The sequence below is a fragment of the Dermatophagoides farinae genome, chromosome 3, assembly GCF_024713945.1.
Source record: "Dermatophagoides farinae isolate YC_2012a chromosome 3, ASM2471394v1, whole genome shotgun sequence".
Lineage (NCBI taxonomy): Eukaryota > Metazoa > Arthropoda > Arachnida > Sarcoptiformes > Pyroglyphidae > Dermatophagoides > Dermatophagoides farinae.
Window position 1 is genome coordinate 3,616,239 of NC_134679.1, and position 14,804 is coordinate 3,631,042.

General features: G+C 31.3%; 1 protein-coding gene across 1 annotated transcript in view; it reads left to right on the forward strand.

Moving 5' to 3' along the window:
- Positions 1–1,544: 1,544 nt before the first annotated feature.
- The window catches only part of dve (SATB1_N and homeodomain domain-containing protein dve), a 96,947-nt gene continuing 83,687 nt past the window's right edge, over positions 1,545–14,804 (forward strand). The window contains exon 1 of the mRNA XM_047057686.2: positions 1,545–2,181. Within this exon, the coding sequence (XP_046913642.2) occupies positions 2,071–2,181 (111 nt within the window). The 5' untranslated portion in view covers positions 1,545–2,070. The remainder of the gene's footprint in view (positions 2,182–14,804) is intronic.

The window sequence follows — 14,804 nt, forward strand, 5'->3', positions numbered from 1 at the left end:
TATGTTGCGTGATAATTGAAACGAATTTTTTTTTTATTTTATTTCATTCAATGATGATGATCGTTTCGGGCTTAACAATTTTTTTTTGGGTGCTTGAAGCCTGATTAAGTCACGAAGTCCATCCAATTGTAAGTGTATGACTATCTGAACTTTAGCTGAACGGATTGATTAGATTTTGGTTGGGTTTTAGCTTTTCTTCTATGATGAAGATGATGATGATTCGAGAAAAAAAAAACAACAAATAAAAAAGGAGACAATGGCTCAGGAGGATCATCATCAATCGGATTGATGAGCAATGAGTAATGAATAATTACAATTGATTTGAATCCAATGAATGAATGACAAGTGATTAATCTCAATTGCCATAATGGATTATGATAGATGGATGCATTAGCCAAGATATTTCAACATGACATTACGTTAACGATAACGATGATTCGCCGATGACCGATGAGACTTAAAGATAGGAAGAGACAAAAAGATCTATCGGGCTGTCATTATGAGTATTGTAGAAATCCATCGGATAATTAATCGGCTATAATCAATTCATTGGCCATGTTTGTATTGTGATTGGATTTTTTTTTTTGCTCTTTCAGATTAAGATCTCAGACCTTCGATAAGTTTTGGGCGCCGACCAAACCTGACTTGATCGATCGTCATTTGATCGATTGATTCTAATATTCCAGCACTCTAAGAGAATATTTGGTCGTCATTTCATTTCTTCGTTTTTCTTTTCTACTCAAATTTCGTGATTTGTCATTTTGTTATCGACCGATCTAGTTGGCCATTATGATCGTATTTGTTTAATACGTATGGCTTATGTCCATAATTATCATTCAAAATATTGATACTGAATTGAAAGTAACAACCACTACCAATATAAATAATCATTTGTTTCTGGAACGTCACACCAGAAGGCGACATCTACACCGAAACCTTTTATTGCCCAGTAGAATCGAGTTGATTGACAGGATTAACTGTGACTTTGAGTTGCAATTGGAACTTCAGACCAACGATGATGATGATGATGATGACGATAAATCGATATATATGGAATTGGGGAGCGGTAGCTAAGAATTTCCGAATGAATTTCTTATTAAGCTAAGGTATTCCGTTTGAGAAACGCCCACCCATCTAATTGCATCTAATTACTTCTGTGAGTGTTGTCCAAATTCAGCATGCGTATATGTATTACTGACTTATTCTTCGTATGTGTGTCCAGGTATACTCATACCTCTTTCTTTTGATGAGAATGATGATGATGATGATAAGGAGGAGGATGATGAAGATCGAAACCACAATCAGGCATACACTGATAAAGCACGGATACAGACGTATCTTCTGAGAGAATGAAAAGAGAGAAAGAAAGAAAAAAGATAGAAAGAGGAGTTGTTCACCGGTTGTTGTAGCAGCATTAAAATATGAGTTGATCATCGATCCGTGTTTGAAAATATACTGTATAAAACATTGCTGCTATCATCTACAACATTGAATGTTGGCGCGCTATTTTATCTCTTCATTTTAACAGGCACAATTGAATCGGTTTTCAGTTCAGTTTGAACGTGATTGGCAGTGGTGTGTTATTTTGTTTTCGCATGTTATAACAGTTTCTGATTCTTGGTTATCGTTCGGCTTCATTTTGTTCCATAAGTCTACAAACAAAAACAAAACAAAAAAAACTCGTCTGTTCTTTCTTTCATACTGTTTTTTTTTCGACCGCCGACCCGGTTATCCGATTTCAATACATTTTTTTTTTTTTTTTTGGATATAAATTCATTTTCAATACATGAATCAAAATAATTATGATTTAACAACTAATACAACCTGTGTGTTGAAATTGTGTTCCAGTCAATATTATTGTTTCTTTTACCGAAGAAAGATTCAATAACATCATTCATTCGATTGTTCGTGTCTTATTTGGTCTTTTTTATTTGTATCTGTGAGTGCGTGTTTTTTGTGATGCAATATATTTATTGTTCAAAGTGACAAACAGATTTTATTTGTTAAAAAATCAAAAACGGAACTGATTTTCCAGTCCTTATTATTTTTTTTTCACACGTTCAATTCGAAATGGATTTTCAATCAATGATGGAAACTTTTGCTGAAGCATGGGTAGCTGCCAACACTCAGACACCATTAACGGAAGCAGCCGCTGCTGCGGCAGCTGCTGCTACTGACCATGTGAGTTAAAATAGAATTAAATTATTATTTCTTCCATTTTCCGGTGCATGATTATCATAAGTACCGTTGATTCAAAAAAGATCGTTTCCTCTTTTTCCATTACATTTCATTGCAATTGTTTTTGATGGTAATAGTGAATAAGACAAAAAAAATGTCCTCAACGATTAACGATATATATGGTTACATGCATCAAACATAGATGAATGGATGGCTGAATGCATGGATATAAACAACAGCTGTCGGATTTACTAAATTTTCCCGGATTCTACTATCAGTCTTCTCCGTCGATTCGATTCAATCAATTGATATACACACGCATACATGAAGAGTGAGAAAGATCTATCTATCTATCTATCTGTGAATAGATTCGTCCTGTAAAATCCCGTCATTTCAATCCCAATGCAGGTTTTTTCGGTTGATGCATTTTCAAAATTGATAATTCGAGATCTAAATAGAAAAATAATGGAAAAAAAAGAATCTTCAATCTACCTTGCAATAAAAATCGATCCATAATTGAAAATATATGAAACAGACAATCATCAGTCGATTCTAATATATCCATCATACAAATGTGGTTATATTTGGCTGGTTGATTTGGTTTTGGTTTCATCCATTAAAATCCAGATTCGTGCTTCTAACTCGAATCTTTCGACCGTGAATATGGAATCTGGAAAGAAAAACGATTGTAGCGTTCTACATTTCTAGAATAAGTTTGCCAATTCCTTACCTTTTGGTTCTCTTGTTATCCCAGAGCTATTCCTCTGAAGCTATCGGTATGAATTAATTCCTATTTTTTTTTTCTACATGATGATGACGAACCTGATACCGTCAAAATTGAGAAACCGATGATGATGATCCTCATCATTGATCATCCATCCATGTGATCGTTTTGGCTCCTGTTTGCCCGTTCATTTTCCTTTTTTTTCTCGGGTCTCAAATAGCGCATACTCTTTGGCATTGCATGCCAGTGTCAACTAAAATTCTCGTTAACCAAAATGAAATTGATCCGATATTCTTCGTCGGGGTTGCTATGCTGCTCTCTTGGATGGATGGATCTATGTGTTCGTGTGTTCGTGTGTGTGTGTGTGTAGATGCACAGCAGTAATCGTTAATCTTATATCCTTTTGAATCGTGTGTATGAGAAAAAGAAAGAGAAGATGAAAAAAAGAAACTCCATTTCCGCAGATTTTCACTGCTATTGGCAAGCTTATATAACTTTTTTCTCCTGTATTATTATTATTATTTTTTTTTTGGAATTCGATTATTTCGAGATTCCATTGATGTTGTTGTTGTTGATGATGATCGTCATGTGCTTTGATGGTCGTTTTTTTTTACTTTGGTTTTTATTTTTTTTTCTTTTTTTTTCATTCATCCATATACAGCCAGATAAAATCCATAAGATTCCATTCGATTCAATCCTGATTTATTTATTGTATAGAATACGATAATGGTAACAGTGGTAGTAGCAAAAAAATCTGAAAAGAATTAAGACAATTCTTGCGGTTCATACTAGATAATAAAAAAAAGAATTACCATTATTGAAATTATGTGAATGTGACTGAATCAAATATTGTTCGATTTGTATGATATGTTGAAACGCAACGGTATATACACAATGATGAACACAAAATGTATATCCCGAAAAATCCCAAGTGAAAGATTTTTCATGTATTTATTATATGTGCACGCGATATTTTTTTTTATTATTTGTATTGCACAATCTCATTGTTTTCTAGTTAATCTCTGACAGAAAGATTATAGATGAGATAGCAAATAAGATTCATGTCATCGTAATATTTTTGTGGTGGTATGTTGATGAAAAGCTGCTATTATCAAGCTTAAGGATTTTATTCTAACCATTTCCATTTTGTTTTTGTTTTTGTTTTTTTACTAAAAGAATGCGATTTACATATACATACATATTCTATGGACTCTACATCCATTACATCATTTATATGTTTGTATGTTTTGTTTTTTTTCTCTATAGTAGTATAGTAGTAGTATATATTCAGAATCTTATTCGAATTATAATTCCCCATCGCTAACGCTTTTTTCAGTTCTATACTCTTACCTTTGTTCATTTATATACTTGAATTATTGAGAGAAAAAAAGGCCAAACTCTTTGAAGCAACAACAACAACAACAACAGGAACATCATTCGTTGAAAGTGCTAATTTAATCTTAGAGCTAGATAATCATCTTTGCTGTTTTGTCTGGCTGTGTCTGTTTATATCTGTGTGTGTGTTTGTGTTGCTAATGATATTATTAATAACATGCACAGACCTTATATCTTCATTTGGTTGTTGGACCAATATTGAATAAAGAAAAAGAATGCGAGAGAGAGAGAGAATTGGATAAAAGTTTTAAGATGTGTTCATACAGGCGAACCGATTACATGGGTTTAGAGTTTTCTATTTTTCTTATTGATGACTTTGCCTTTGATAATTATAATTGAATGAATATATAAATTCTTTTTGCATTCACAAATCTTGCCAACATTTATTATTGAAACTCTTTGGTTCTCTATTTTTTTTGTATGTTAGTGTTTTTTTTTTGTGCATATGTATGTGTATTTTATTATTATTGAGACCATTCGAAATCTAAATGAAATCCTTTTTCTCAACTTTTTTACTTTTGATCTTTTTTTTCATATTCGACAACATTTTTGGCATTTTGACAACCATCATCATCAAGAATCAATCGTAAGCGTAAAGTAAAAGCAAGCAAAATTTTGGGATAGATTGACTGACAATCCAATAAAAAAAATAATAACCAAGCCTAGCTGATTGCTTTGAATCATTGTAGCTCGTGGAATGGTTAATTGGTTTTGAATATTACCTGATTTTCATTGCCTTGAGGTATTTTGGCCACACATATATACTTAACAAGGTACCAGGTAAATGTAAGGCTCACCAACCGTTGATGATCAATGAAAAAAAATCGTTGACGGCTAAATCAGCTTAGATTGTAAGAGTCATATTTTTGTACATTCATGTTATTCATTCATTATAGCTTATATGGCTCCGAATCAATTGGTTCGGTCGGTTTTTTTGCCATTTCTGTCATTGATTTGTTACACACATGACTTGACTAGGTCCGGTACAATCGATTGTTGTTATTATGGATAGATTGATTTGAATTACCTTTTCTTTCACTCTGGCCTAGTGGATTGATTGTCGAATGATTTCAAGTGAGAGAGAGAGAGAAAGAGAGAAAAACACCGCGACTGATTATGGCAATCTGACTGACCTTGTCCAATAAGGAAAAAAAACCCGAAAAGCCAAATCTAATGCCGTGGCTAGCTTACAAATCCAGAATAAAAAAGGGGCTTTTACCATTCACTCATCGTCGATTGTCGACTAAATATTTAATGTTGAAAAAAAACGTTTATTGATCTTGTATTTGTGTGTGTGTGTGTGTGTGTGTGTATGTATTTCGTTTGTGTTAGTCATTCGTTAAGACGTGAAAGTGAAAAAAAAACTTGAATGCCGCGATTAACCTAAAGACGATGAAGAATGATCGATCCAACAAGTCCGATAGCTATCTCTATATATGTATATATTTACAAGGACACGACATATATTTTTTTTGTGAAGTTGAAAAAATTTGTGTTTGTATATGAGTGTGTTTGCAAATCTCAATAGGTTTATTATTCGGTTTGTCGAGACTCTGTCAATAAAGGTGTGTGATGATTTTTTTTTCATTTTTTTTTTTAATTTTGATTTTTGCCACACACACACATACCACACATATACAAATTGACGAATTTGAAATCCAAATCATGGAAAAGAAGAAAAAAAGAATAACATGGACATTCATCCTGAATGCAAACAGAACATCAATAACAAGATGGATGAATAGATAGATGGATAGACATCATCATCATCATCATCATTGCCTATAAATCTTATAGATATTCAGATCTCACACATATTATGGATCATTTCACATGTCCACTTCAGTTGATTTATGTCTATGTGTGTGTGTGTGTTTGTGCGTAATATGATGATGACATTAACCATTTCTCAATATTATTATATTTGTACAATATCATGTTTGAATAACACCGACAAATTTGATTTCAATTTTCAATAGTTCATCATTATCATCATCATCATCATGTTTGAGAATAAAATGTTTTTTAAATTCATGTATACATCATTTCTCTTTTTTTTAAATTTTTTTCTTTATGTGACAATAAACAAACAAACAAAAAGAAATAAAAAAAAAGATGCAAGGTCGTCACTGTGTGTGTGTGTGTTTGGATTCCATTTCCTTAATTTATAAATCTTATTTCTTCTATAAACTTTTACATAGGTTCCTTTTAGACCATTGATTATGGTGTTATGGTATTTATATATTGATTACATTGTACACATAATAATCACATTGTGCCGTATAAATTGATGTGAATCAATTTGCCGAATTTTTTTTTCTTTCCTTTCTCTCTCTCTCTCTCTCTCTCTCTCCATCGATCTCGCAATGATTCTCGGGTGAAAGTCTTTTTTTTTTTTTTTTTTTGCTTTTCAATCTGAGCAAATATGACAAGACAACAACAACAACAACAACAACGATGACAACAAGAACGACAACAGGAAGGGAGGAGGTGAGAGTTTTTGTTCCTACGGTCTGATTTTTTGTTGTTGTTGTTGTTATTATCTTTCAATTCAACAATTTATGCTTCGATTGTGGTTGTTGTGTTGCAAATCTCGTTTTCATTTTGTTATTGAAAATGTATAGTTTGGATTTTTTTTTTTTTTTTTTGTTTCTTTGGTTTGCATGTGTGGGTATGTTTTTTTCCAATTCGATATGTACATTTCGATACGGTGGATTGATGATGATGATGGTGGTGGTTGTGGTGGTTGTGGCCATGCAAAAGCAACACGGCGTGAGATTTGTCCATCATCCATTCATTCATTCATTCATTCAAATCAAGAATGAATGAATGAGACCTATCTATTCTAGTGTTTTATATCTCTTATCACCGACAGAGACAAATATACTCACACACTTGGTATATGAACATCATCATCATCATCATCATCATCATCATTATTCTTAAATCCATTTGAGATGACCAATTTGAATATAAGCAAGCAAGCAAAAAAAAAAGTCAATATGTGGAACGAAATGACAATGATGATGACAACGGATGCTATAGGTATGTTGATACAAACAAACATACACACACACACACACACACACACATAAAAATACAATATGCCTGTCCAATTGACTATTGCTAGCAATTCGTCATTTCATTTCATTTTTTGTATTGCCAGACATTTGGGTTTATTTCAATTGTATAATATAATTGAATCATTTCTCCCCTTTTTTGTTGTTGTTGTTCAGCTTCTGAGCTTTTCATTATTGTTGTTGATTCTTGGTGTTGTCTATTTGTATGTGTATCCTGTGGTGTGTGTGTGTGTGTGTGTGTATTATTCCATTGAACATATATATAGTCTTCGATCATCATTTTGTGGTGAGGATCAACATCATGAATATATATGGTAACTATTATCATATTAATGTTTTGATAATAAATGGTAACAATCATTTGCTTCTTGTGTTATTGTTGGCTAAATACTACCTGGCTTTAGCATTATTATCGGCCAACCGAATAATAATAATAACAATTGACACCACCCCTCATCCATACAAATATCCCCTTGGGTGTATAGCCCTATGGTCTTTTTTTGTGTTTTAGTTTTTATTTTTTATTTTTTTTTTGTTCTACAAAACGGATGGATGGATGTGCTACGAAAAATGACATGTGTATGCATGACGAATTAATCATAATAAGATTGTCTTTGTGTGTGTGTGTGAGATGATAGATCCAAGTATTTTTTTTTTATTATTTTTCAATTTTTCATTCTTTGTTTTGTTTTTATTGTCCAAGGTGAAATAAAGTCCAGGTTTTCTTGTTTTGTTTTTTTTGAAAAAAGAAGAAATCTTATAACCAAGAAAATAAAAAAAAAACATCCATAAAGCGAGACTGATGAGAAATGCTTTCAATCATTATCATGGCAAGGACAATAACGAAAAATAATGTGTCAAATCCTTTAACAGCAATATAGCAACGATTTTTCAACAGCCATCGTCCATTCATACATTACAGATGAATATCATAGAAGCGGTTTTTTTTTTGTTTATCAGCTAAATAAAAAAAAACGTCGTTTATTGTGACAATCATCCAACCACAGAAAATCTTTATTTTTATTTTTTTTTTGTTAGTCATCTTTGTCGTCGTCGTCGTCGTTGTGGTGTTTAAGTTGAAGCCAAAAGAATTTTCATGTCACAACAACAAAGAAACATGTCTTGTATATTGAATGAGATAGATTTTCTTGGCCACCATTCATTCATTCGAATCCGAATCATCTCATTTATGTGTGTGTGTGTGTGAACACATAGAATTCAATTGAAACATCGAGCCACTTTTTTTTCATTTCCCCCCACCCCCCACTAACGATGACACATTCAATGAATTTTTTTTTGTTTTGTTTTGTTGCTGTTGTTGTCCAAATATTTTCACTCTCATACCTGTATGATGATGATGATGATGATGGTAATGGGAATATAATACATTCTCGAATCAAATATAACTTTTGTACTTTTAGTCGATGGTGGATAGTGGTAATGAAAAATATACGCTTGGCTAGATATGGCTTGGATAATTTTTTTTGTTTTTTTCTGTTGTTTTTGATTCAACCCTTTTATTTTATTTTATTTTTTTCTTGCTTAATCCAATTTGATCGATGTTATTGATTAAAAATGAGTGGTTATTTCTATTTTATATATGATTATATGATATTTGGATATATATAACTGTTTTATCCATAATTTTGACATTTATTAATTTTCATTTATATTTCAATAATTGCTTATTGTGGTGACACTTTTAAATGTGCTTGTTTTGATCATCATTTGTTTAAAAACCTTAACAAAAGAAATAGCAATTTATTTATTTGATTAGATGCGCGTTGATGATTAGTGGATGATGATGATGATGATCATCATCACATCATTGAGGAAGTGAACACCTGTGCAAATTTTTTTTTTTTTTTTGCCATTGTCTGTCAGTGATGAATTTTTTTTTTTTTGTTGCCTTCTATTTTCAGGATTTCGTGTTTCATTGTAGATTATATTACTACAACACAGTGATATACACAAACACGATGCAAATGTGTTGATTTTTTTTTTCTACACTTCTGTCAATATATTTTGACAACATATTTCTTAATATATTGATTTTTGCACGTGTTATGAATATGAACATGGTCGTTTTGTTTGCCCACAAATCTTGTATAAATAAATATAGAATTGAAGATATTGTAATTACCTACCACCTTTGTGTGGATGACTCAGTGTATACCTTTTTCAACTGTAAAAAAGAGATCTAGAAGAACAACAGAAGAAGAAAAGAATATTATTTTTCTTACAAGTGCATATATCACAATGACATATACAATGAATGTACGTTAATTACACCATTGCTGTTGATGATGATGATGATGATGATGATGGCTGATTCTATTCATTCATTTTAAGCTATAACACATGGCTAATATCCATTCTTATTATTATTATTCGGTGGTCTTCAACAATTTTTTTTGCTCATCGTTTCTCGATAATTCCAGGCCAAATAGTAGTTGCTGTTGTTGTTATGTTGTTTTTTTTGTGTATGTGTTCAATTTGTCACACTCGGATGAAATTAATTTCCTTTTCTTTTTTCTTTGTTCGAGCTTTACACCTAACTCTCTGTGTTTCTCACTCAACATGACTTTCTCTCTCTCTCTCTCTCTCCTGCTCTGTGAATGTGTAGGAAAAAAGATCTCTAGCCTAAAATCTTTTTCTCCAAGCTAAGATTACTGTTCGTAGCAAATACCGGCAAGAAAAAAAGAAACCAAACATTATGACATAGGCACGATACAATTCAATTGGTTTTTTTTGCTCTTGATGACTAGCAACTAAGGTTATATGATGATGGTGATTCCCTTGGCTTTATCTATCTATTCCAATCTAAACACAATGAGAATTAGAGAATAAATTCATCTGTGGTTGTTGTTGTTGTTGTTATCTTTGTTTAGGTGAAATCTTTTCTTGTATTCAATAAATCAATGAATGAAAAAGAAATAAAGAATCAATCAATCGATCGAACGAACGATCGATTCGATTGGTTGGGATGATGATGATTGTTGTTGCTGTTGTTGTTTTTTTTTTATTACTGATTGAATAATTATTTTCGGAATTCAATTTCGACTCTCTATTCGCATATTTACCAATGTATAGTAAAGGTTTTTTCCTGATTGATTGATTGATGTTGAAAGTTGAAAAATATTCACTCGTTTGACTAATTACCATCTAATCGAGTGTCAACTGGATTGTGTTTGTGTGTGTGTGTGTGTGTCACCCCTTGGTAGGTTGAAAAAAAGTCGTTTTTATAGTTGAATTAAATATAAAATAAAATCCAATCCATCCAGAATGTCGATACCATATGATGTATATGATTATATAATGACGACCGACCCAAATGTTGTGTTATCTCATATATATATAAGCTTGATTTGATTTTCTCTTACTTGATTTTCTTGATTGATATCAAAATCGGCGGACAATAGACTAAAAAAGACAAGCTGAAGCTAAACATGACTACCTGTCTTTTTTTTCTCAGTTTAATAATAATTCGCTTATACACACTTGCACACACACACACACACATACAAATTTTCAAATCTGATCTGGCTTTTGATTTTTTTTTCTTTTTCATCTTTTTTTTTTGGCACTTTGCCCTATGTCGTCTAAAGCCGTCTAATATGTGTATATGTCTATCCATCCTTTGTTATGGTTGTTGGATGATGATGATGATGAGTTTGAAACTCTCGGCTGATTTTTTTTTTCTCTCTCTCTCTCTCACTCTCTTTATGTCTGTTAATCGATAATTTCGGTCGACTTGTTGTTATTGTTGTTGTTGTTGGTAGAAACAAAAAAAAAAAAAAATTTTAAACCCAAAGCTTCAGCCAGTAGCAATTTGAACAAGCAACTACTTGATGATGGTGATGGATGCAATGACTGACATGGATGACTGTCATGGATTCATCATCATCATCATCATCTTGGTTTAACTTGAGATGATGATGATGATGATTATGATTGTTATTAGCGCCTTTATGATAACAAAAAAAAAATCAAGATGAAAAAAAAAATTCATCTTCATAAGATGATGGTCCCATAAGATTCGATATGATGATGATGATGATGATGATGATGGCTATTGCTTAAATTGACCAAATATGTTAAAGCAAGCAAGCAAAGAGATTTAAGTCGCCGTGTAATGACTTATTGGCATCACTCATCTCTCTATATATTTTTTTTTTTTTTTTGCATTTCCAATAGATAGATGGATTGATGATGGTCATTGTTTATTTAGTATTGATAATAGATAGATAGATAGATAGATTGGATGACTTTAAAGAAAAGGTTTTTTTTTTGTTTCATCAATCGTTCATTCTGTGTTGCTTACCCATTCGATTCGATTATTAACACAGAAATACCATAACAACACTTGTACTGATTTTTTTTTTCTTGACAGTTTAAGTGAAAATGTGGCTGCTGCCGGTTAATCAAAAAAAAACAAGAGAGAGAGAGAGTTTCCAATAAAAAAAAAATCTATGAAAAGAAAAAAAAACACAAAAGACTTATCTATCTTTATCGGCAGATTGTATAGAGATAGATTGGAAAATTTTTTTTTTTTTTTGAGATTGAAATTTCAAACAAGTGAATCCATGTGTTCGTGTGTGTAGGGAGCATTACAAAATAATTTTCATTGGTCCAATCATTTTGCTACTGGTTATTATTATTATTATTATTATTATTACAGTGTGATTTTATTTTGTTTTTTTTTCAATTTTCAAAATCATAAAAGCTACTACACACCATTATATAATATATATATTACAAGTTTATAATATCCATTGAATCGTCAAATCATTTATTTATCATGATGATAATCATCATCATCATGATCATATTTGGATTCAATGGTCTATTATATTCCTTATATTTTAGAGCTGATTGATTGGAGGATGGAAAAAAAAATATCAAGCCCTTGATATAAGTGGAAAAATGTATATTTAAGTGTGCGTGTGTGTGTGTATGTGTGTTTGTGTATCAGAAAAAGAAAAAGGTGTTTTCTCATTAAATTCTATGTGATTGTAGCATATCGAATCCTTAATTTGTCGATTTCGATGTTGTAACCAATGTCGGTTATTATTATTATTATTTTTTTTTTTTGTTCATTGGTTTAGGTGATGTCTGTTAAAGTTTTTATAGAATATGTTGCCATCGGGATCGTCGTTTGATATATATGGAGCCTGAAGGCGTTCAATTTCATATTCATTGTATTGTATGATGATGATGATGATGATGAATTCAAATATAAACCAAAAAGTATGAATGCATAAAATGGCTATGTATGAAATTATAAATGCCTGTCTCTTTTAGCATTTATTCCGTATTTCGATATGCTGGTCGCCACTTATGAGGCAATCATAAATACATACGGTACATACACACACACACACACACGCATACAAGATGATGAGAATCAATTGAGATGCAAATGATGTGTCATCTGTGTTTTGTTGTATATATTCGTGTAAATTTGTTGTTGTTGTTGGTCTGTTTTGTGAATGAATTTTCACTTATGAAAACCATATATACATTTTTTCCCTTTTTATATTTCATTGAATTTTTGAAACGAAAGATTTGCTTCTGATTTGATTTGATTTGATATTCCATCTTATAAGTGTCACCATCATACAGATGTAAGCAATTTTTCTTCTTTGATTTTGCTTTTCCTTACTTTTCAGAACCAATTTTTTTCGGGATAGAATCATAGATATTCAAAATAATAATAATAATAATCAGCTACATATTAAGATGCCGAACATAACGATATCGCCGATGATGATGGTGACAACAATGAGATTGTAATAGATGAAAAAAAAATGTTGATGACAAATATGGTTGTGGTTTGGTCTCAATTTTTTTTTGTGCATACCGAAGCGAAAAAGAATCCTTATACAAATTCATTCATTGGAATTGAATACGTATCGAATAATACATTCATACATACATACATACATACATTCACCGATCATCATATTATTAAGAACCGTAGAATTAGAATCGAACAGATGCTGTATGTTGAATTTTATGATTTCTCTGTTTGACAGGCAAAAAAAAGCAATTTTTGCTTGCTACACTTTGTTCATATTTGTTTCTTCTTGATTTGAATTGATTTTTTTTTTTATTTCTGTCCATACAAATCAAATTGAGTAATTACTGACAACTAGAAAATAATTTGTGATCATAAAATCAAATTCAATTTTTTTATTTTTTCAATAATAATAATCAGCAAATTAAGTTTGTTCAAATATTTCCAATCAATTCTCGATGTATGAATTTTCAAATCTTTAATCTTAATCTTAATATGGTGTATGAAAATCCTTACGTTTTGTCCATTTTGGTGGTCATATATATTTATTTAAATACCATTTATCGTTTTTTGACATGATATATTGGAAACAATTTGTCATCTAATTACTATGACATAACTTATGATAATAAAATGATATGAAAAGCCGCATTCATTTTTTTTTTGTTGTCTTTTATCCTCCAACTAGACATATATATCGTTTACACACTCCACATGATATCCACATCTATTCTATTCTATTACATGTTTATATATTCACAACATATTTATTTTACATGATAAACAGAAGAGTTTTCCCAGTTTCGTTCATCTTAAAAGTCTAGATCTCTTTTTTTTTACAGAATTTTTATTCAAGTTTCACAATAATAATCTCGTTTTTTTTCTCATTTTAATAAATTGTGTAAAAATCTTCAATCACAGTCGACAGCACCATTTTTTGTTTTGCACATTCATCTATTGTATTTTATTTTTGGCCACTTTATTTACAATATTTGTTATTAATCAAGCTGTTTATTATAAACCATCGTTATGATGATGAGTTTTTCTTATTTTCAAGGCTCAGGATCAAGATTATGAATATCCACTCTATGTGTGTGTTTAATATGGAAATTTGACCATTTTTTCTGGATGATGAAATCGGTTTGTTTGTCAAACTAATGGGTCTTTTTTTTATGTTGAGATGGATAATTTGTTCACATAGATGATTTCTAGATCCCTTTAATGATGATGATGGCATTTAGCTTCTGTTTAGTTTCTGATTGCAATCTCAATCATGATGATGATGGCAGTTCGGTTCATTCGACTATATCCATCTTGATTGTTTCCATTAACTTTGCTCGGAAACCAGTTAACCAATGTTTGAGGTTGAGTTATTTGTTGTTTAATTGATAATCATCGCTATACACAATAACCATACAAACATACACATCAGGATCATCTCATGGTTGGATGATGATGCGACATTACAAGGTTAGAAATACAAATACAATCAACGATTCGATTCGATCGGATCATCATCATATGGACACATCTTGCGTCTCCCTGTTATCGACAGGTGCATGTTGTGCATCTCATCATCATCATCATCATCATCATCGTCATCAACATAATCATCAAACTCGAACAG